General features: G+C 40.0%; 1 protein-coding gene across 8 annotated transcripts; it reads left to right on the top strand.

Moving 5' to 3' along the window:
• The first annotated feature begins 1,000 nt into the window (after window positions 1-1,000).
• ICE2 (interactor of little elongation complex ELL subunit 2) lies at window positions 1,001-22,767 on the top strand. 8 transcript variants are annotated; one of them, XM_068204168.1, is made up of 15 exons: window positions 1,001-1,131; window positions 2,536-2,640; window positions 4,782-5,049; window positions 6,135-6,254; window positions 7,263-7,397; window positions 7,758-7,874; window positions 8,937-9,096; window positions 10,598-10,782; window positions 11,249-12,203; window positions 14,150-14,328; window positions 15,761-15,890; window positions 20,206-20,290; window positions 20,384-20,434; window positions 21,494-21,749; window positions 22,407-22,767. In XM_068204168.1, the coding sequence occupies exons 1-15, from the start codon at window positions 1,103-1,105 to the stop codon at window positions 22,596-22,598; spliced, it is 2,967 nt and encodes a 988-aa protein (XP_068060269.1). In that variant the 5' UTR covers window positions 1,001-1,102; the 3' UTR covers window positions 22,599-22,767. The 8 variants fall into 8 exon arrangements, 7 of the variants coding, with proteins under 7 accessions (XP_068060269.1, XP_068060276.1, XP_068060273.1 ...); XM_068204171.1 differs by lacking the exon at window positions 1,001-1,131 and adding an exon at window positions 1,899-2,001; XR_011003847.1 differs by lacking the exons at window positions 21,494-21,749; window positions 22,407-22,767 and adding an exon at window positions 17,103-17,202.
• The last annotated feature ends 402 nt before the right edge of the window (window positions 22,768-23,169 follow it).

Genomic DNA, 23,169 nt, shown 5'->3' with positions numbered 1-23,169 from the left:
TGTTTCCTGATGTTCATGTTTGTATCAGGGAAGTACAAAGATCACCAGAGGAAGCAGAAGTATCTTATTAAAAAAAAAAAGAAAAAGATACTACAGGTTTTAGAGCGATTCAGCCTGAAGTAGGATTTAAGCTACCACATTCACCAAGATAAGCATTCTCATGGTTCAGAACTGTGACCATACCTGGGTTGGGAACTAAGATCACTCCTCACAAGGGCTAGTTCCACAGCGGGGCTCTGGGTCCGTCTATCCAGTGGGATAGAAAACCTTTCTGCTTCTCTAAGACAAATCAAGAGGGCAGAATTAATATCACTAGCCTTAAAACTGATCCGTACGCAAGCTGAAGACTCCCTTTTTGGTGGGTTTGGAAATCAGTCTGAATCATCTCTGGGTTTTCCCAGAGATTTGTGTAATAGCGCCCCATTTTTATCACAGGACATCAGGCACACGCTCTGCCCTCATCATTTCCCCATCTTTAGAGCAGTGACTGGCATCACCTTTTCTTGGAACATCACAATCAAATGAGTTTCCATCACCCAGACCTATGGGTTCTGAGAATACCCGAATTCCAAATTTTACCACACCGGAAGCCTGTTCATCCGTTAAGAAAGGTGTTGCGGTGCTGCTCACGAGACGTGAGCCAGGGAAACTGAACGCCTAAGAGAGGAAGGGAGCTGCTGAACCCAGCCTCCCCTATGGGCACCTCAGCCCCTGCGCCTCCAACCCCTCAGTGACAGACTGTCCCCCACCACTGCACACCCCGAGCGGGAGGAGCCAGCCGCGATAGCTATCCTCTGCCCAGGCCCCCACCTCTGAAACAGCCGGGGAGGGGCGGGCTGCGCCGCCCAAGACATCCACCTCCTGCCCAGGCCACGCCTGTGAACACGCACAGCACAGCTCAGCTCAGCTCCGCGCCATCATCCGCCCCGCCCGCCACAAAATGGCGACCACACTCTGAGGCGCTACTCTAGCCCGTGTCCCTATTGGCTGGCTCAGAACACCTGACCCAGGGGCCGGGCGCTGATTGGCCCGTGCCCTGAGCGGGCTCGCACGGCGGTGAGGCGAGGAAAGGCGAAGTTGCTGCCCTGAGGGCTCTGCCAAGATGGCGGCCGCGGGGCCGCCGCTGACATGGTGAGCGCGTCTCCCTCTCTTCGAGCGGCCTGAGGCACGGGCGACGGACGCAGCCCTGCGCTGCCCCGCCGGGAGCAGAACGGGCGGAGCTCCCGGCGGGAGCGGGGCGGGCTCGGTTCCCGCCCCGCCGGACGCCGCCCCGAGGGCGCGTGCGCCGTTTCCCGTCGCTCCCGGCGTGGGAGCGGGAGGAGCGCGGGCGGAGCGCGGGCGGAGCGCGGGAGGAGCGCGGGCGGAGCGCGGGCGGAGCGCGGGCGGAGCGCGGGAGGAGCGCGGGCGGAGCGCGGGCGGAGCGCGGGAGGAGCGCGGGAGGAGCGCGGGCGGAGCGCGGGCGGAGCGCGGGAGGAGCGCGGGCGGAGCGCGGGAGGAGCGCGGGAGGAGCGCGGGCGGAGCGCGGGAGGAGCGCGGGCGGAGCGCGGGCGGAGCGCGGGAGGAGCGCGGGCGGAGCGCGGGAGGAGCGCGGGAGGAGCGCGGGCGGAGCGCGGGAGGAGCGCGGGAGGAGCGCGGGCGGAGCGCGGGAGGAGCGCGGGAGGAGCGCGGGCGGAGCGCGGGCGGAGCGCGGGAGGAGCGCGGGCGGAGCGCGGGAGGAGCGCGGGAGGAGCGCGGGAGGAGCGCGGGCGGAGCGCGGGCGGAGCGCGGGAGGAGCGCGGGCGGAGCGCGGGCGGAGCGCGGGAGGAGCGCGGGCGGAGCGCGGGAGGAGCGCGGGAGGAGCGCGGGGCAGCGCCGGGCTGAGGGTGCGGCCGGGCTCGGCGTGAGGGGCTCCGAGGTCCCGTAAATCCACGGCGGGGCGTCGGGGCACCGACCTGCTTCGCGGTTCTAACGCGAAAAGCTCTGCAAAGATGTGATTCGGCTCTTTAACCCTCGAGAGGCGGGGTTTGTTGGAATTAGTTTGTGAGGTGAAACGTAAATAAAATCTTTGCTCGTACACTTCACATTAGTCAGGGAGGTTGGGGTTGTAGAAACCCTGTTCACTTGAACGGCTCTATTAGAAAAAATAAAAAGGCAATATAGAAGATCAGATTAGCGTAGAAAATAACAAATCTTTTCTGAAAAGCTAAAACTGGTGTATTTTTCTCAAAAATTCCAGCGATTTCAACCCAAAGTTTGTTTTTGATTCATGAGCCTGTGAAAGTGTGAAACTTCCATCAAAATTTCTCTCAACATACCTGAAATTGATGTTTTGTATTAATGAAATTCTCTTGTTCTGTGCAGAATATATATTTTACTATCAAAGAACATAAAGCATTAGTACAAACATAATTGCCATAAAGAGGAAATCTGGAACAAATGTGTAGGTGGCTTTTTTTTTTTTAATATAAAATAATTCTTGTTTTTGTTTCTCAGGAGCAGGTGTGGCCTTTAATTTCTATTTTGCAATAGATTTATTTTTAATTTTTATTTTATTAGGGATATTCCACCAAAAAATGGCCAAGAAGTATTTTTCTCCCATGAACTTTATGAAAAATATTCCTTATCTCCGAGCCTCTCTGAACTCTGGCATTTATCAAACAGGTATATTATTTTATCATTTTCTGCTCTTTGTTACCATGCTGTGGGTACATCCCCATGCTGTTTTGGGGGAAGCTGCACGTTTCTGGCACACAAGGATTTGTTAGAGCTAGTTGGCCTGTGCTTTGTCTGTTGTGAAACCTCAGAAAGCAGGAGGAGTCCGGGTCGAGTGCTTTGCTCTGGGAAATGAAGCTGTGTGAAGACAGGTGGTACAGGTCGTGTTGTTTTTGCACTTTTGGTGTCATTTTCATATTTCCTTAGGTTGAGGAGGTAGAATAACATTTATTTCACATAGTGAGAAGTGTGGCTCATGCTTCTCAGCGTTTGGAGGATTGTATTTAGACTCCTGGTTTAAGAAGTTATTAAGCTGACAAGGGAGGTGAACATGACACCAGATGCATGAACCTTCACTCTGGGAGGAATGTGGATGGGAAACCGTGTAAATGGGGAGTTCAGCATGTGGGAAACAGTTTGTTCAGAAGGGGAATGACTGTGTTTTTATGAACTGACTGAGAGTGTGCATTTGAGGGGGCTGCCTGTTACATCACATGGCTTCATCTCACATCTTTAGCTAGAGAACACTGTTCTGGTCCATACCTATTGCAGCAATTTTCCTTGAATTGCCAAGATAAGAGCACAGCCTCACAGCTTGTTATTGGCACATCTGACACTGCTGTGGGATTCTTCCTTAGAAGAGTTTCTGGAGTGGACCCTCAGTGGGGATTGTGGCCAGCTGTGTGTGGTTTGAGTGGGTCCACAGCCAGAAGAAGCCAGAGAGGTTGCACCTGGTAAAAATCAGAAATGGATGGAGCTGGCTTGTGTGACCAGAGTCAAGAAGTTGAAGCAAGTGTGGAAGTAAAAGCTGGAGGAAATTTGCTAATTTTGGGGAGTTTCTCATAGATATTTACAAAAGTGTATGTTCTCTTGGTGCAGAAGCAGTGAAAGCAGGTTGCTGATAAAATGAAGGGGGAAAATTTAAGCCGTCAGCTCAAATAAAGTATAATGCTGTAAATATGGACAGAAAAGCTCTGTCAGATTATTTTGGTTTGCACCCCAATGAAGACTGTGACAGCAGTGCATAGTGAAATGATCTTGATGTGCTGCCATTTCATTCAGTGCTGAATATAGCCAATTTAAGCTGCTAGAATTTCTTGATGTTCTTACACTGGCATATCTGAGTCAGCATCTTGTTGCTGCTACAGCTTAATTAAATTTGCCAGTTTGTGCCACAAGGATGGACACGTTCTCACATTTAGAGAGACAGCTGTGAAGTGTTATTAAGAACTGTGGATGTGATACTGCTGGGTTTGAATGACACTTGAGATGTTTTCTACTGCTGAAATAGTGTCTTAAAAATATGCTTTTTCCAAGATCAGCAGTTAATGTTCATTTTGTTAGCCTTAAATATTTTCTTTCTTAAGTAAAATTATTTTAAATAGACATGGGCTAGGCTGCTTGGCCTTTGTTTACTGGGGCTGTTTTAAGAACGAGCTTTATGTTACTTCTTTATTGTTGTTAGAACAGCCATGCCCCTTGCCCTAGTCTACTATTATTTTTAGTGACTGATTCCAGCATTATTTAGAGTAGAAAATTAAATACTTGATTTGTGTACACTGTAAGAATTTCTTCATTGAAATCTGGAATTTCTATTGTTACAATGAAGTAATTTAAATTTTCTTCTTCTGCAATGAAGGAAAGGCTTTTTCTAGTTAAATCTTTCTCCTTTACTGTCAGAACTGACTGGCAAGTCTGACCTTTCTGAGTGCAGTTTCTGAACAGTGGCCATCAGTGACTGATGAAATGTGGAGGTTCTTTATCCTTTCATTAATTATGTGTGTTTCCAGAACAAAGAATGTGTTTCATATTTAGCTTGTTAGCACCATTCTTTTTTTTAAAAAAAGAAAACCTTACCTTTTTTGTTTGTTCGATTTAAACCAGTTGCAGACCTGCTGCTGGCACTGAGGGTTAGTCTGGTTGTACAGGTGAAGGTTTAGAATAAGAACAGTCCACTGGCACAGATTGGAATTGGAATACCAGTCTCTCTTGGAGCAGTTCAGGCTTGCCCAGCTGCCTTTATTGTTTCTGACTAATATTAGTATTTATGTGAAAGCTGCAAATTCCTTCATTTGTTACTTTTTTTTCAGAGAGGCGAATAAAAACGTGGAGGCATTGGCAAACTCTTCAGAAAACAGACAGGCTTGTAGCATGCAGGCTGCAGAGTCACTGGAGGGGGAGGCTAAAAGCCCAGCTGATGAGCATCCTCTCCCAGAACCCAGACTCCCCTATCCATTTACCTCTTGTTTGACTGAGAAGGAGCAGAAGACATACTTGTATCTGATGACTAAGTTCTCAAAAATAAGAAACCATTTCCAAGTTAATGAAGCAAGCCAAAGGGAATTTTTCACATATATGGTAAGATATGAACATATTACCATCACAGATGGAGTCATACTTTGTTTTTTCTTACGAAGAATAAAGGAAAAGGGAAAAATTTCTCTTGAGTTCAATTTGTCATAATTAATTTGTCATAGAATTCATGGTATTTATGAAAGGTAATAGAGGTTTGAAGTATTCAGGATAAGCTTTTTAATAGAAATTGAATGTGTTTGGTAATTTCATTGAAATTGGGGTTTTGTGACTTTTTTGTTTTGTTGTGGTTTTTTTAAGTGATCTGAACAGTTGAGGATTAGTGTAGATCTTTCACAACTGACCAAAAGCCCCCCAGTCCCCAAAAACCCCCTTTCTTTCTGAGGAGGACGTTAAAAGTTGTCCTTACTGTGATTTTAGCATTTTGAAGTGGCAGGCAGCATTCTTAGGTAGTGTTAGGCTGTGGATGCACTTTGATGTGATGTTTGCCAGCTGTGGGAGCTTTGCTCATTAGCAGGGGAGGGTCCTGTGTGCTGCCCTGCTGTGCTCACACAGGGGAAGGGCTGAGCTCACCCCTGCTGCTGAGCCTCAGCAATGTGTTTAATCTTGGGTGGGAGGATCATTTTAGTTGAGTCCTGTAACATGTAATTAATCAGCAAATTGTTTTGAGCCATTGTATTTGGTTTCCCATGCTTCCTTATTAATGCTCCTTTCTTTGTTTTATGCTGTAACAATGGAAATATTGTTTCCAGACACATCAGTAACTACTGTGTTGTTGTTACTTAAAATTTCTCATTAAATCACAACTCAGATATATTTGTGGCTTTGCCATGTAAACTTCATCACCCATGTCTTGTAACCTCTCTATTTATAAATCACTGTATCAAAGGAAACTTGCTGTTTGTTGGGGATGGTGTGTTGTTGGTTTGGGATTTTTTTAAAGGAAATGGGCCTTGCAAAATTTTTTTTTTCTTAAGTGAAACTGAACACTTGTCAAATTGAGTAGCAAGTGGAATCTATTCCTTCCCTCATATCATTAACCTGTACTGTTTCTCTGGAAATTTTGTTGGTTACATATCTAGTATAGAGGATTCTGTTTTGTCTTTAAAATAGATTTTTCCTTCCCCTAGCAAATGAAAGAAGTAGTAAACAATGAAATTGCAGAATTTATGAAATTTGCCCAAAATGCTGCTAAGAGCTGTGCCCAAGATTATGATGCCATCTCTCAAGATGCCCTGCGTTATACTGAGGTAATTACCAGTGCCATGCTTAATTCCAGCCCTTTTTAAAAATCATCCTGGGATCATGATCAGGGTAGCTAGAACTGGGATGTGATGTTCCCTGCCCTGCTGATTGCTGTTGGGATGAGATAGGGAGGTGGCTGTTCCCCCTGCGCTGCGCGGCGGGGCTTGGCCCACGGGTCATTGGAGCCAAAAAGATGTCATAGATGGAATCACTGCAAAAATATTTATTCATCAGATAAATAAATTGCTTCTTTATATTCGGGAAAGGAGGAGCTGCATTTTAAGTGTGCCATTAAGAGGTGGCTCCTAGATTTACACCGCTGGACAGAATGCTAAGCTTACCTCCACAGGAAAGCTTAGTAGCATGTCACAGTAGCACGTTATAAAGTGACTTTAATTGGAAGTTACTCAGGCTTTAATCATAACCCTCTGCAAGTTCATGCTGTGTTAAATATCCACTTTGATGATTCTAAGATCAAACATGGATGCAACTTCATGCATCATTCTTGGGTTTATAGCATGGTTTTGAAAAAAGCTCATTAAACTTTCTCTTTACTGGGTTAACACAGAGTTTGGGTACATGTGAAGACAAACATCTTGCTTTCTTTTTTTTTTTTTTTTGCCCCCTAAATATTGGGATTGGCTTAGTGTATGCTGGGTGGTAACACAAAAAAAAAATTACTCCCTCTAAAAGCCAAGATAAATAACTAAAAAGAAAATTACCTGGTTTAGCACATTTCAGACTGTACTAAACTGCATGTTTTTAATGATTGGCCTGAGTTGTGTGCATACATTGTCAGCCTTGTTTGTGAAGGGCTGAGGAGAACCTGGAATATATTGTAGTTCTCATAGCAGTGATTGTGAAAGTATTATAGATCCGTATTGGTACCTGTAAGTTTTTTAAATGCCACTTGAAATTGCAGAAGAAACTTTTCAAAATTAAAAAAATCCCCCAAAAATCCCCCTTTCTTATGAAAGATACAAATGCATAAATTATTTTTCTTTTTGTGTTAGGAATTGCTACATGCATGTATTGGACATGTGCAGAAGTATCCAGAGTTTTACACCCTGCAGGAGATCATGAGTATCATGGGAGGAAAGTTTCATACACAGCTGACCTTTAGGCTGGAAAAAAATCTTCTTGCAATGGTAATACCTTATGTACACAGATTGGGTTTGTGGGTTTTTAAGTAGAATTACATCAGAGTTGTGTTAGGCAAGGATTAGGGATTTTTGCAATTATTTCTCAGTTCTTGAGTTAGATTTTATAATTTATAGTTTAAATTATTAATTAAAACTTTAATAAAATTATTTTGGTAATAAGTCTGTTAACCCTTTTCACCAGATGTTTGCCATAAAAAGATTGTATTAATAGTACGTTTTCTCATATCAGGTAACTTTATAATGGACCTGTATAAATTTCTAATACTTTTCTTCATAAGAAATGCAGTGTTGGGTGAGCATGATTGCTGTGAAAGCTGTTTTTTGATGCTGTTTGATTTCCCCCAGGGTACAGCAAGACGTGGTAAAACAGATTTCCCTTCCATGCCTGTTCAGCTGCCCACCGATTATAGCACTGTTACATCTATTATAACCCCAGAAAAAAAGGCTCATGTTATGCATAATGTAAGTAACCTTTTTATTGTTATTTTTAAGGCATATTTTTTACAAAAGTGCAATCTGATCCTTTTTATGTATTGAACAGTTTTTAGACTGCTTTGGACCATTAAATAGCTGGTGTTTGTTTGTGTTCTACTGCGAAAATCAGGGAGCTTTCATTCTGTAGAACTGAGGTTTTTGACTGTTTATACCACATAATTTTTTATCAGCTATTTTAATGAGTTTCTTCGCATACCAAAAATGAATCTTTAGACAGAAGCACTGTAATTTCAGAGACACTTGCTGAAGAAAGGAGCAGAGGTGATGCAGGAGAATGGTATAAGCCTCAAAGATGTTAGTGCTGTAAACAGAGCCCTTCTGGTGATGTCTGAGGTGGCAGGAAAAAGAGCATAACCGGGGTTTTCTTACTTTTCTCATGGTCCTCAATGCTCCTGGGCTCCCATTATCTTAGCAGTCCTTGATGATGTTCTTCAACCTCATGAGCATTCCCAGCCTCTTTCCTTCATGGAAATGTATACTTGTAAAATGTAACAATTTTATTATTTCAATTCTGAATTTGTATTCTTGATGGGTTTATATTTGTTTTAAGGTTCTTTATATCTAATCAATATTGAAACAGCTGTGCAGTTGTAACCATGCTTCAATATTAGATCTCTTTATTGTGCTGTTGCTTAACTCGTAAGAAGATCTGTTGTGTATATTTGTGGGTTAATCTGGTTTGGGGGATTTTTTTTTTTTTGCTTCAGCACACTGCCATATTTCATGATTATCTAAATTCCTATTCAGCCTAGTAATTGAAATGTGTCTAACTGAAAATGCAAGTTTAAAAGTTGTATTTTCTTATGCTGCAAAATGAATGCAGTAGATTCAGCTGAAAACCTTCAGGGATGTTTTTTTCACCTTCATTTCAAATTGAAGCCTGGCACTCTGGTAGTCTGGACTTTTTGAGGGGGTAGGGGTTGTATATATCCATTTTTGGTTGGGTTTGGAGTTTTTCTTGTAAATTTAAATTTGTGTATTTCTTAAAAGAACAACTTTGGAAGAAATAACTTTTTTTTTCCTCTTTAGAATATTAGTTCAGATTCAAATGCAGAAAAACTTGCTTTGAAATACTGTCCTCAAGTTGTTTTAAGTAATCAGTCATTATTTACTTTACTGAATAATCATGGACTGAACTACAAGGAACAGTGGGAAATTCCAGTTTGTGTTAAAATGATCACTGTTGCAGGTATGGGATGTTTTTGTTATTAAAACTTTGGGTAGGGGGGGAGGGGGTGCAGTTTGTCCAGAAAAGCTGGAAAGCTGATCCAGGGTCACTGGATATTGTTTCCTATACTTTTTTCCACCTTGTTACTGAGAAGAGTAACAACCTCTGCAATTACCACCATAAACTGTTGAATTTGGACATTTTCCACCTGGGGGGAAAAAAAGCCAAATCCAAAAACTAGTTAAAACCAGTTTTGCTTTTCAAAACTGTAAGTTGTTGTTCTTGAAGGAAAACAACTGCATGAAGCTGTTAAAATTATCAAGTGAACTGATTTCAGTAAAATAAGAAACCAGAGAAATTCTGAAATTTAATGAAAAAGCAAAGAGCAAACATTTTCTGGAACTAAAAGGATCTGTTTACATCATAGCATAGTAAATAAGGAATGAATGTCCATGAAGATAATTTTTTCAATTACAGGAGAAATTATTTTAATAAAGTGATGAACTCACCTGACTACTTTACTTTCCTTGTCACTTCTTCAGTAATCTGAATATAAATTTCCTCCCTTACACTTTTTTTTTAAACACAGTATGGTTTATTCAAATGTTTATAATGTTTGTTGTGTTGGAATATCCTTCTGTGCTTCTTATACAGGTTTCTGTAGCAGACTTACAGATAGTAAATAAGCTATCAAATACCTGCAACGTTTACAAATTTTCACTTTCCTATGGAAATTAAATTACTTTATCAGTAAAAATAATGCCTGACTTCTTTTGTAGCAGCATTACAGTTTTTAAACTTAATTTTTGGATCCAAAATTAATACCTAAAGCGTGTTCAGATGGTGGTAGAAATACACAGTGGTTTTGAAGGGTTTCCCTGTGCCTTCCTTTTCCACGTTTCCCTGTAACCAACCCCTTGCTGTAATTTACTTGTGCTCATAAAACAGGGAGGCTGTGTTCACCATGTGCCTTGGCTTTCTCTGTTGTGATGGGCAGGGTATTGCTTTTATTTTTGTTATTTTTGGGTGATTCACATGGGTAAGTGAGTTAAGGTGCAAACAAAGGAGTGGGGCAGCAGAGCTCAGAGTTAAGTGATTAGAAGAGAAATAAACAGCAGCTATCACTTGGGCAATGAGACTTAAAAAAAAAAGAATTGACTTTCAAGCAAGGAAGAAGAAAAGATGTTTTTGCAAAACAGGATACATTTGATGATGCTGTATAGGAAATGATGAATCCTCAGTTCTTATTTTATAAATTCTCTGCTTAGAACTGCGTTTGAAATACGGTCAGCTGTTAATGTGGTGTGTATTGCTGCTGCAGGATCATAATAATTCTCACCATATCTGGACATACTTTTATCTTCTGTTGTTAATGAATGAAAGGATCATTTTTCATTTTTTCTGGTGTGTATGTGCAGTGGATTTGACTGTAATTGGAAGCTGAAAGATTTATTATTTGAATTACATAAGTCTTTCTTCCTTTCATTTAATATGTGCTCAATCTCTTTTCATTCTTGAAAAGGTAGCAAACCAGCTAAAGTGGTTTATGTTGATCCACCTCTTCTGAGAAAAGAAATGACAGTACGAGAGAGGAATCAAATGTTCCATGAAGTTCCGATGGATTTCCTAGCAACTAAAACTTCTTATGTTCCAATTTCTGATGTATCAATGGACAAACCAACTGAGGACAACATGTTTCAGTGGGATGTATGTAGATTCACGTATTATTAAAAATAAGCAAAACCAAAAACCTGTGTTAAAATTCCTAAGTTGCTTTTCCTGTGATAAAGAGAAATTCAGGTTTTCTGTTAGTGGTTTTTCTCTTGCTGAGTTAGACCCTGTTAGAAAATGTCTGTCTAGTTCCTTTAAATGCTTCTACATGGGCATCTCAGCTTTAATGTTTACTTAATAAAATGTCTTTTGATCAGTTTGCTTTAGTGGAAAAAGTTTTGTGAACTTTTACTCTTTAGAAAGGCCTTTCAACTCATAGGACCCAAGATACTCAACAGGAAACAAGAAAAATTGTTTTTCAATTACTGGTCCTCTTTCCTAATAGTCAAGTATGGATGGTAGAACATTTTTTGTGTTTTCAGTTTGACAGTGTCTTGTTTCTTGTTTTGTTTAATTGTTTTGGTGTTTTTTAATTTTATGACTTTCTCGTCCCTGTGGTTAGGTGTGTTCTGACACCTACCAGTGCAGGACAGTTCCTCCTCCAGATGACACAGGGATGGACTTTGATGATGATGTTACAGAGCTTGAAACTTTTGGAGCAACGACCAAGCTCTCAAGAGCTTGTAAAATGGAAACTACTTTTCCTGCAGCTACTAACACTGCTAAAATTTTATCTCATGGCCTAAAAATGGAGGGGAAGAATTCATCTGCCATAAACAAAGGAGATGAAGAAGAGGAAAACACCCTTTCTGAGCAAAAAGGTTCAGCATGTGCCAGCATGCAGCTTCCATCATTAGATGGCATTCCACGCTTCAGCCCTCAAGAACATTCTCCTTGTAAAAGCTTTCAGTCAGTGGAGGTAGGACTGAACAAAGCACCGGATGTCGTTTCTAAGGAAGTACTGGACAGTGAAACAAAATTAGATCCTTTATGTGTTGCATTGAGTTCTGAGAAAGAGCCTGATGCTGCGCAGAAAAAAGAGACTTACACTTCTTTATGTGATAGTGACACGGATGAAGAGCGTTTGGTGATTGATTCAGAATGTGAAACCACTGCTTCTTGTGGACCAGCTGTACCAACCGCTGTTTCTTCTACCTCAGAAGAAGGTAGAAGATCTCCTTGCACTATACAGAGTCCTTTAGCAAGCATCACTGACTGCTCAGATACCATGGATCAGGCGAAAAAAGCCTCCAAGAAACCTCCAAGAAAGTTATCCAAAGAATTGGATCCTGTTGGGCAAATTTTGAAAATGCAAACTGAACTTCTCAAGTCCCCTTCCCAAAAAGCTCATGAGCCAGTGATGAGCTGTGATAATTCTAATGCTGTGCCAGCCCAGCTGCCTCAGTTTCCAAAAACCTTGGTGACCTCCAGCACAGAAACTGTGCCAGCCCCAGCCTCCAATCCCCCCAGCTCCTGTAGAAATACCTGGACGTGGCTTTTTGAGGGAGTGCCAAAGAGTAAGTGTGGTCATTGTGTAAGGAGGAAGATTGAACCCAGCATGTCAATAGTGCATCTCTTACATCTATTTAGAGATGTGGCTCAAGTTAACAGTACCTTTTCTGTGTGGGAATTACTGTCTTGCACACAGAAGGGAACACTGGGAGCTGTTTGTCCACAGAGGTGAATGTGAAATACTCTTTTCTTGTAGAGAAATAAGTTGTTATACCCAGGTTCTTAAGAAGATAAGTAATTTAGTAGTGGAATGAGTTTTTTTTGCATGGAAATTTAAATATTTGAGTAGACTAGTTTGCAAAAGTAGTTTCTTGTCAATCAAAAGTAGAATTATTTTAATTTTTTGTAGAATAAAAATTAATCAAATTATGCAATTAAAAATGGGGGGGGAAATTAAATTTCTATATTTTCAGTTTTGAGCTTCCTGGTTCAGTTGCTGTTGCTTAACTCCCAGCACTCTGTCCCAGAAAGCAAATGAGGATTCACTACAATCCACCTCTCCAAGTTTTCAGGCCATTAGCTGGGTATTGAATCTATGCTGCATCTGGATCTTAGCCCAGAATTACAAGTCGTGAAGATCCTGGGGACCATGGCCCTGGAGGTTTTCCTTCACGTGCCCAAGTTGCATCTGAACTCTGTACAGCTGAAGTTAGGAACACTTTATTGTGTTAGATAAATATGCAGGAAACCAGACAGGTTGTGTCAGGAAAGATACTCTTCTTAGATATTTAATTCCAACAAATCTGTGCTTTTTGTTGGGAAAACATGTTTGGTATTTTCTGAGGAGAGGTGTATTTGATCACGTAGGAATTAATGACTTAATCTGTAGGTTAACACAGTTAATTCCATTTTAGTTGAAACTGTGTTACCATTTCCTACATTTTTATTGCTTCAACTGAATAATCACTAAGACCATGTCTCCTCCCTGAATTTGAAAGGCTGAAAGGAATGATGCTTTATTTATCTCTGTGTTAAAAAGATGGAGTATAGAATTCAGATGTTTTATAATAGAATTTTTTTTAATAGAGCTTATGAAACCAATAATGCCAATGTGCTGAAAAGTGACTTTGTAGGAATAGAAAGCATAATTCTGCAATTTGAAAGTTCTATAGCAAGCTGAGAAACCTCTTTGCATGTCTATTTTGCACAGAGCCAGATTTGAGTTATATATTTTACTAACAGAAAATTATTTCCAGTTCCCTGGATAATATCTCCCACAGTGTGCATGCTCATAAACTCTAAATTGAATGTTAAAAATGTATTTGTTCATAGCACTACAGCAATCCCTATTTGTAGGTGTGGTTTTGAGACATAGCTGCAGGACAAAACATTTTCAGTAAACCAATGTGGAGTCTACCATGTTTATTTGAAAGGTTTTGTTAAAATGTTTCTAAGGGTTGAAGGGATGTTTGTTAAAGCTGCCCTGGGAGATGCAGTAGCACCTCTTGAATGTGCTGGTGTCCAGATTGAACTCTGTGATGTGGAGACTTGTGCTGCCATCCAGACCTGAGACCTGCATTACTTCAGTGCCTGATGAATGGGTGGCAGCTCTCAGGAGCCATTCATTGGAAATAAATTTTTTCTCTCCTTTGTGCTGAGTGACTGTGGCTTAAAAAGCAGCTTTTGAACTATATTCATACAAGAACGGAGTCTCACATTTGGAGTTCTTTTTGTTTGCATGAGAAATCTAATGATGTGGGATTATTTAAAAATGTACTCTTAAAGAATGAACATTTCCCAAATGTAATTATTTTAATTTTTTTAATATATGAATTTTTTGTGCCTAACAAAGTAGTTTTCCCCCCTAAATCATAGGAAACAAAACAGATCCTAGAGTGAAAAAAAAAAAAAAACCTGAACAAAAAACTCTACTGCAAGTGAACAAAGCTAATCAGCTTCATTGTAAAAAATGTCCAAGCTTGTAATTTTCTGGTTTATTCTTTTTCTCTAGCAAAGCTGCCAAGTGAACTTCAGCTGCTCAAGGAAGACCCTTCAGAGTATCAAGCACCTGAGGAAGGCAATGTTGTGTACAAGCTCTTCAGTTTGAATGATCTCTTGTTACTCGTGCGCTGCAGTGTGCAGAAAGTCAAGTCACCGACACAATACCAGAAAAAGAAAAAAGCCCAAAAGGTAAAGATTTTGTTTTCAGCTTTTTTTTTTTTGTTTGTTTTGGTTTGGTTTTTGGTTTTTTTTTTTAACAATTGTGCTCAACTGGCATTTGTGGGATTCCCAGTCCTTGATAGCATTTATGCTTTTACTGAGACAGTTGGGACTCTGCCATGTGTCTTCTGTAAGTAAATATTTGTTGTAGCAGGACAGGGAAGAATAACTGTGATCTCTTTAAAGCTACTTGATTAGAAGTTAAGGAAGTGATTCTTCATTTTTGACTACAGTAATATGCCTGGGTGAAGATACTTACATAAAAAAATGTAATTTTGAACTATTCTTAAAAGTTAATGGAGTAATTAGGGGTTTGGCCCAAGGATTTGAGAATTTTCGTGATCATAAATACTTTCAAACAGGATTCAGCATTGTTATTATGCCTTGTTAAGCAGAGAAATAGGAGATAAAATGAACAACAGAGAACACAAAAAGAGATTCTATTTGTTCTGCTTGAAAATACTGTGGCATTTCTTAGCAAATAGTTTATCTCATGGAATTAAGTGGTTTGAATGCAGCTGTAATCAAAATCCTCCTTGCAGCATGAAGAGAAGGAAACTTTATTCTGTAATTCTCAGTAATTTGCAATTTTTTAGAGTCCTGTGAATCATTCAGCAAATTTGTTGTGGTATGTCCCTCCTGAGAATCCCAGAATTACAGCAGGCAGGTGTTTTGTGAGGTGTCTATGCTTCATTGAAATGGAAATAATAATTTTAACGCCAATTACTTGCCAAGAGTCTGTGCTTAGAATCTTATTGTGAAGAAATACCATCTTTTTGCTATTGATCCACTGCTCATAAATGCCTGGGAATAACTGCTTCATTATTCAGAAACCAATTACTTGTTTATTTTTGTTTTAAATTTCTGCTGAAATTTAAACTGTGGGTTGTCAGTGAGAATTGACAGTGCTCATTAACTCACTAGTTAGGATAGCCTCTGATTTCAAATGAGAGTCCAAGCATTAGGTTCTAATTTCAGGTGAGATTCTGACAGCAGTGATAAATGGCAGAATTCTGCTAATAATAGGATAATGAGAAATATTGTGTGTTTTTTCTTAAATTGCTGCAGAGGGCAGTAGAGCACAGAAGTGCAAACTTGAAATTAATTTAGTCACATGGAAAAATTACTAAGTGTCAGAATTTTATTATTTGTAAGAGCTTGCCCAGGCCTTTTTTTTTTCTTTTTTTCCCTGTCTATTTCACCTTTCTCTATAAATTCTCTGTACTCTGAAGTTTGTACTGTGGATTTCATAAATTGTGAACCTTCAGACGAAATCTCTGAAACGTATTTGTTACTTCAGCTGTGGTGGAGGACTGTGGTTATTTTAACTACAAAATCTGGTTAAATTGTGGATGGTTTTGGACAGTGAGTGCTAATTTTTCTGTTATCTTCTCTTTTTCAGCCAACTCCCATATTCCTGTTGCCAAAACTAGAGTATCAAGCCTACTATGGTGTTGAAGCTCTTACAGAAAGTGAAGTGTGCCAGCTGTGGACACAGAGTATGCTGCATTCTAAATGCTTATTTTATATTGGTAAGTTCATGTTTTGAGTTTTTGCTTAAGACACATATGTGTGAGTATTTGTAGAATAACAGAAGAGATACATATATTAGAGGTCTTTTCCATATATCCTTTATTATTTCAGCTTTCTAGTTTTGTTTTTTCACGTCTGTCTTCAGTAAGTTCTTTGTCTAAAATTTCTTTTGGGTGCTGGATGAGGAAATTCCAGCTTTGGTTTTAGATAAATAGTATCCGTGTCCTGTAGAAAATGCTGTATTCATGTTTGTACAATGACATTTTGTCATTGTACAAAAAAGTCAGGGAAGTTTTTATGTCTGTTGAGATATAAGTTGTGTAGAGAAATTAATATTATACATAAAAAGAATGTGACCAGATTATTTTAACAACCATTTTAATATATGGAGAGCTTTCTGATACCAATTATGTTGTAACTAATAAGATTTTAAAAGGGAAAATTTGCAATAAAGTGGTTAGTTGATATTTAAAATATGCTTGGCACATGCTACTGAGTGAGGGCAATCCTGTTTGTACAGTGAGTAAATGTTCTGCAGTGAGGGTTGCCTTGCTTTTTTTGTAGAAACAAATCTGGGTTTTAGGGTTGTTATGGCAGCAGTTGTGGCCTGTCGTTGCCTAACCTTTCCACTTGTGCACTGAATTACACTTTTGCTGTTGTTGGCTCACATCAGAATTTAGAAATGAGCTATTTTAGAAATGCTAGGTTCTCTGTTTTCCAGTTTCTACGTACAAACTAGGCAAGCTACCATAGAATTGTTAGGATGATGTGAAATCGAATGTATTCGCCACTTGCGTCTTAGTCTGCTCTCTTTATTCAATGGAAAATATGTTTCTAATTTTAAACTTTAAAAGCAGTAGTTGGTGTGGTTTTTCCATTCCATTACAAAAGAAATCCCTATGAAGAGCTGATGATGTACAGAATTCTCTATTTGTAACTGTATCTTAATGTACAGTACAGAGGTGTTGCTTCTCTCTGACAAGCAGAGCACTCTACTGAGTGCATTCTGAATATTTATACTGCAGATATATCCAGCACACCGAACTGCACTGCAGTCAGGCTTCCTGTAGGAAATGTTATCAAGGTTTTTATTAACATTTCCAGAGTGGTAAGCAATGTGAGGAAACAGTGAACTGTGGAGAGAGGGCTGATGTTTGCAAAGTACACAAAGTGGAGGAGTGAGTGTCTATCTAATCTCCCATCAGGTACAGGAAACTGAAGGTATGGCTTGCACAGGAGTTTGCAGACAGCTCATCCAGCCACCACCTCTTTTTATGGATATTCTTGGGAATGTAGGAGACAGCAGGCTGGGTGTGCAGGCATTTTTGCAGATGAAGAGCCACAGAGCCCTCCCCTTCCAGCACAGCGTTCCTCTGTGTATCTCCTGTAGGTAACTGCTGCTGTGGAACAGGCAGTGCCCTGGGCTGGCAGGCTGCACTGGCCTGGCCTCCAGCACATCTCTGTTCCCTTGCTTGTGATAAAGGATCCTTGGGATTGAGAAGCACTGGTTATTCCAGTCATATTTGTTTGTCAGCTTCTGGATACACTCTTTCCAGAAGCAAGCCCTGGGGCGCACATGAGTTCTCCTTTTGTGGGCTCTGAGGAGGCACAGGATTCTGTGGGTTGTCACTGTCCTGCACAGTAAAAGGGTATTCCCGGCCTGTGGGGCAGATTCTTGGTACTGCCATGTAGTTTCTTACAGAGTAGGTAAAAAAAAAATGTGGAAGTAAATATCCATTCTATGAAAGAGCATCTACCACAGTTTTTAATAGGAAGCTGTTACTGTATTCTACTTGGGAAGTCTTCTGCTCTTGGTATATTGCAAGGTAGCTGTGAAATTCTGCCTTTCGGTTTGTATTCCTAAGGGAGCTGCAAAAAATGCAGTGTTGCAAGTGTCCAGATTTACTCAGAGGGCTCTTTGCAGCAGAGAGCTTTGTCCTGAAACTCCAGGGACAGTTCTCTGAGGGTGATGATATCCTGATGTTATAGGCAACATAAAATGGGGTGAATCTCTCATTCTCTGTCACCAATACCTGATAGTAAGACTACTGCAGTGATCTGTTCAGTGTAAGGAGAGAGGCAGAGAAATTCTGAAATCATGCTGTAATTTGAATTATTTTAAGTGAAATGCTGTGTTCTATAATAAAAGAATTTTTAAATCAAACATTTTGTAAGGCCATAAACTTACTGCTCTTTTTAAGTTTACCTCACAGTATGAGTGTGGAAGTATGGAACAATATGGTTTGAAAACTATCATCTTACTAACACAGTAACTAAAACTTGCATTCTTGATCAGACCATTAAGCCTCTAGGTTTTAAGCAGATTTCAGTGTTAAACTGCATTGGTGTTCTTGGCTCTTGAAAAAGCTTAATTTGCTGTCTCAACCATCTCTTGTATTGCCAAGTAAGTATGGATGAAAAGTTCTTTGGACCTTGGTCTATGCCCCATAATTGTCCAGCACTGCTGTGTGTGACAGAGGGAGGATCTCAGCTCTGCCTTGACTCAGGGGCTGAGACAGATATCAGATGTGAAACCATGGCCTCCTGCAGCAGCTGCAGGGGGGAAGATGAAGCTGAGGTTTATTTTAGGATGTTCTCCTAAACAAAAAAAAAAAAAAAAAAAAAAAACCAAAAACAAACAAAAAAAAAAGCAGAGATACTATCATCAAACAAAGAGCGCTGTCTTCCTCTTGCTAGCAAACCACCTGGCTTGGTGGTAAAGTCCCCTTGCTGCTCAGATAGGAAATCCTGCATCTGCAAAGGCAGTACTCTCTGTGACAAGCTTCCCAAATAAGGCCCTTGTACTTGCCTAAGCAGTAAATAAACTTGTGATAAGCTTTGCTGATTAATAGGTGCATTTTACCCTGACCATTATTCATTTATTTGCATTAAGTGCCTAAGCAAAACTTTCTGCAAGAACAGTTTACCTTCACGTGAATGGAATAATACTGACTTTTAAATTAACATCATTTGAAGAATGGGTAGGAAAAAAAATACTTAGTCTTGGGTAACTTACTACATGTCAAGTATTTTCAGTCACTTCTTGAATATAAGATACAGTTATATAAAGTAGGTGGAAGTAGTTCATAGATATTTTGTAATTACTTTTTTTTCCCAGTTATGTTGTCAGTGTGTTTAGAAGTAGAGAAGTCTGATTTGAGGTGGAGGAATACAGAACTCAAACAGATTTTTTTTTTTAATTACACTCTTAATAGTGACTTCAGGTCTCTTTTTGTAGTCAGCAATGTAGAATATGAAATTTTGCTGCTTAGTCTTGCACAAAATACGGATATCAAGAAAAGTAACAAATGTTTAAAAGAAATCAGTTGTCCTGGTGCATCTTTTTTAATTTGTTGAAGTGAGAGTTATTACTTAGTCTTCTTACACAACACATAAACTTAGTGATGGATAGCTTGGAATGTGCAATGCTTTGATTTAGCAGTTTAAACTGTGCAATTGAAGCATTTACTCTTCCTAAGAGAGCAGATTTGTAGTAAGACAGTAAATTGCACTGAGTAGGCTGTATTTTATTATGCTGCCTTTTCCTCATCCTCCTTGTGGGAGCTGAAATAGAATAGATTTCTGGGGAAACCTCAGCATGGGAAGAACCAGAAGGCAAGGTACAGTCATCATCAAATCCATGTCCAAGCTATGCTGGTGATCCTCATTGCTCATCAAGTGAAATGTGGGCTAAACACTCCTTGGCAACCTTTAATTTAAATATGTAATGAGGAGAGCTTTGAATTGTTGCTTCTCATGGTGTCAAATAGTCTTTAACAACTTGCTATGATCAAGGCCTGAGTTGCAAATTGTAATTCCTCTGGTGAAGAGGTGGGGAAGAATCAAGAGACAAAGATCAGCATCCCCAGAAAGTCATGCAATAGATCAGAATAGAAAAGCAAGTATATTAAATGCAAAAAGTAAATTTGTTGTTAAAGATCAGCTTTTGGGATCTGTCCAGTGAGGAAGCAAAGTGATAAGGGTCAAATGAACTTGAGAAGATACAAACTAACTGATGAGATTAAGGCCAGGGCAAGATAAGGATGTGTGTCCCACACACCACCCAAGATGTAAGGCTTGCTGGAGTCAGGCATCTCTTGGTTTGGAAAGACAGTCAGGGTACAGATGCCTGTACTTAAAGCAGCTGCACATTTTACTCTCTGTTATGGTGCAACATTGATAACTACTTTTCACTGTTCTATGCCAAAAGAGCAAAGCTTTTTTATCCTTCTAAAAAGGCATTAGGTCTGCAAATTATGTTCTTACATTTGTTTGGTTTTATTTTTAGTGTATTAATTGAATGTCTTTTTTCAGGACATATTGATGCTTTTACATCAAAGCTTATTATGCTAGAAAAGATTTCTCCAGCAACTTTAAGAGAAAAACTTGGATTGATTAAGTGAGTATTTTTAGTAAGTTGTTTGGCAATGATTTTCAAACCCTAACAAGCTTTGCAAGTTACTACTTTTATTGTTTTTTTTTTCTTTCGCAGACCTGCAAATTCATTAAATATACTTCATCATGTTTTGAAGAAGGTGTCTGAGTAAGTTCTCTATTGTATTTGTTTGTATTGTATTTGTTCATTGTATTTGTTTGCCACATTGCCCAGCTCTTCCTGTTTCTTCTGTAGAATGCTTGGCTGCTCTGATTTTTATTTCTTCATCTACATGAAGAAATTAATATTTTACAGGTTCTCTTAGGTCTATCATAGCATAGTGCAGTACTGTGTAAAATGTGCTTGGTATTACAAGGGTTGCAGAAATGATACAAAAGAATAAGCACTTGAGGTTTTTGAACCAGTTTTTCAAGAGGGGAAGCCGGACTCTTAGGAGCTGAGTAAACAGTTCACAGGAGTGAGGTGTAATATGACGTCCATGGGCTGACACATAGAGTTTGGGTTTTGGCAGTCTTTCTGCTTGATTTGTAGAAATAACACTGTGTTCACTTCTGCTTACCTTGACTTACAGCAGCCTTTCTCTGTACAGCATTGCAGCCTTTCTCCTGCTTCCTTGCGTAGCTACTTCAAGGCTTTCAGCCTGCAAGTGTCTTCATTTCTTTTGTGAAGCATGCTTCTTGCATGGAGTGTGAAGCCTTTTCATTCAAATTACAGAGGGGTTTTCCTGCTCCTTATAATTTCTATAGGTTCATGATTTTTGACTAAGATTTTTGGTATGGGCAGTTGGTTGACCTTCATCTTCCTGAAAACCTGTTTAGTCCTGTGTGTGTTGAAAGCTCATCTGTTCTTTGTGTCTGTGTCCACATGGGCATTGTTCCTTGTGAGATGCTGGTTAAGAAATTACAGTTTGCCCAACATGGATGGTTTTCAGTGTATGCTTACATGTTTAGATGAATATGATGACAGTCTGTACATTGTTGATAAATTAGTACATTATGAATACATTATAAACACATTAATCAGTAGGTATTTATCAAAACAGTTTAATGCTTTCTTGTGCACAGTTTTTTATAAAACATCTAAAGGGACTAGACATCTAAAGATGTTCCGCTTTTGCATTTAGAACATACCAACTATTCTGATCAAAGAAAAAAACTCCAAAAAACATTTAAATAATATTTTTCATCTGGACTTTTCTCATTTTAGTTTGGAGGAGGGCTCTTATTTATTGACTCACGCTGCAGGAGATTCATCAGTTGCAATTTACAAGAGTTCTCTTGACAAGAGCACGAGATCATCCTATAACCTGCACAAAGCTCACTGTGATCTGCCTGCTGTACCTGCCACTCTCTCAGTCCCATGGGTTCCCCTGGATCCCAGCCTCCCTTTGCCCTACCACATCATTCATGGAAGAGTTCCGTGCACCTTTCCACCTGCACCCCGGGAAGGGTGGAAACAGAAGGTCAGTATCTCACTTGATGGAAAAACAGATCAGCAGTTTAAGAATAACCTATTTCGGTCCCTTGGGGAACAGCTGATACAGTTTTTCTGTCATCTTTGGGGGCCAGAATCTTTTTGGGAATCCATCTTGTTTTGTAATTCGTGTTGGTGAATAAGTGATGCCTGTCATGCTTTGGAAATTTCCCAAAGATCCTGCTTTTACCTCTGTTATTTTTGAGATAGTATGGCCCTTTAAAAGTAAGAAAATTTTCAAGCATTATTTTTCTTCAGCAGAGACTTAATCATTTGTGTAAAAGCCGTGTGCTAACTGTGCCCAGCTTTGTGCGCTCTGAGATGGTTTATAGGTTGAGTTACATGTTTTAGCCACAGCCTGACTTCATATATGAGGGCAAAATTGTTGTGTATCCATTCCTAATTACCTTGTGCACTTTGGTTTCTGCCGGAAGGAAATCCAGGCACATAGGCAGGGTGACTGAAGGCCAGCTGTGCAGATGTGCCCTGTGACTCTTTTTGAAACAACATGAATTAGAAGGCAGTTGTCTGAATGTAGTTGTGTATGTTTGTGCTCTACAGAGATTGAAGATGATTAATTTTGGTAATTCCAGTTTGGTTTTCTGAGTTGTTTTTTTTTTCCAATTCTCTCCCCTTGTGTGTGTAGATGGCTGGGGTGAAAGGACAGTCGGACACACCCCATGAAGGAAGGCCAGTAGCTATGGAAACAAAAGGCAAGCCAGCTAAGCCTGTTAGAAATGAAGGTGTGGCTCCAAAGAAGCTGAGGAAGAATTTCTGCAAGCAAAGAAAAGTGAAGAAGAAGTGGAAAACTAAATTCAACAAAATGCAACTGAAGTAGGAATAAGCCTGAAGAAGAACAAGAGGACACAAAAAAATCTGAGGTTTCTTGCAGCTTCAGAGGAGCCAGAGCAAGCTGGCAGGGGAAATGGCTCCAGTAGCTGAAGCATTCTCTAAACCTTTAACCCTCTGGTACCTCAAGGAACATGTTTCAAGTGAAAATCTCAAAATCAGTCAGAGGAAAAAAGGATGTGGCTGCAGCCACTTGGCTGGTTATGGGGAGCAGAGTATCTTCTGGTGGTCTGGTGATTTTTATAGAAAAGCTGCATCTTGAACAGTGAAGCAGTGGCTGACAACAACCTCTACTACCATGTAATGAGAAAAATAGCTTTTCAGCTTTCCCAGTTCTTCCAGATTCACTACAGATTTTTGTTCTCACATATTTTAAAGATATATTTTACTTCATGCATTGTGTATAGGAGGAACAACTTGGATTTAACTATCTAGCTTTTTTGTCACATGGTGTCTACTGACTTTTAAATAACTCACAAAAATACATTTTTAGAATGGTGTAACAAATGAAGGACAAAAGCTGTGTTTATTTGAATAGTAAGGGCCATAAATTTGCATTG

This window comes from Anomalospiza imberbis, chromosome 13 (genome assembly GCF_031753505.1).
Source record: "Anomalospiza imberbis isolate Cuckoo-Finch-1a 21T00152 chromosome 13, ASM3175350v1, whole genome shotgun sequence".
Classification (NCBI taxonomy): domain Eukaryota; kingdom Metazoa; phylum Chordata; class Aves; order Passeriformes; family Viduidae; genus Anomalospiza; species Anomalospiza imberbis.
The sequence above is the reverse complement of the archived record's forward strand: the minus strand, read 5'-3'. Positions and strand labels throughout refer to the sequence as shown.

Excerpts from the sequence above, each read along its gene's own strand:
- ICE2 (XM_068204168.1), top strand. The coding sequence starts at position 1,103 with ATGGCGGCCGCGGGGCCGCCGCTGACATG. Across the intron at positions 6,255-7,262 it reads ATGCCCTGCGTTATACTGAG|GAATTGCTACATGCATGTAT; the intron begins GTAATTACCAGT and ends TTTTTGTGTTAG. Across the intron at positions 20,291-20,383 it reads GAAAAACTTGGATTGATTAA|ACCTGCAAATTCATTAAATA; the intron begins GTGAGTATTTTT and ends TTTCTTTCGCAG.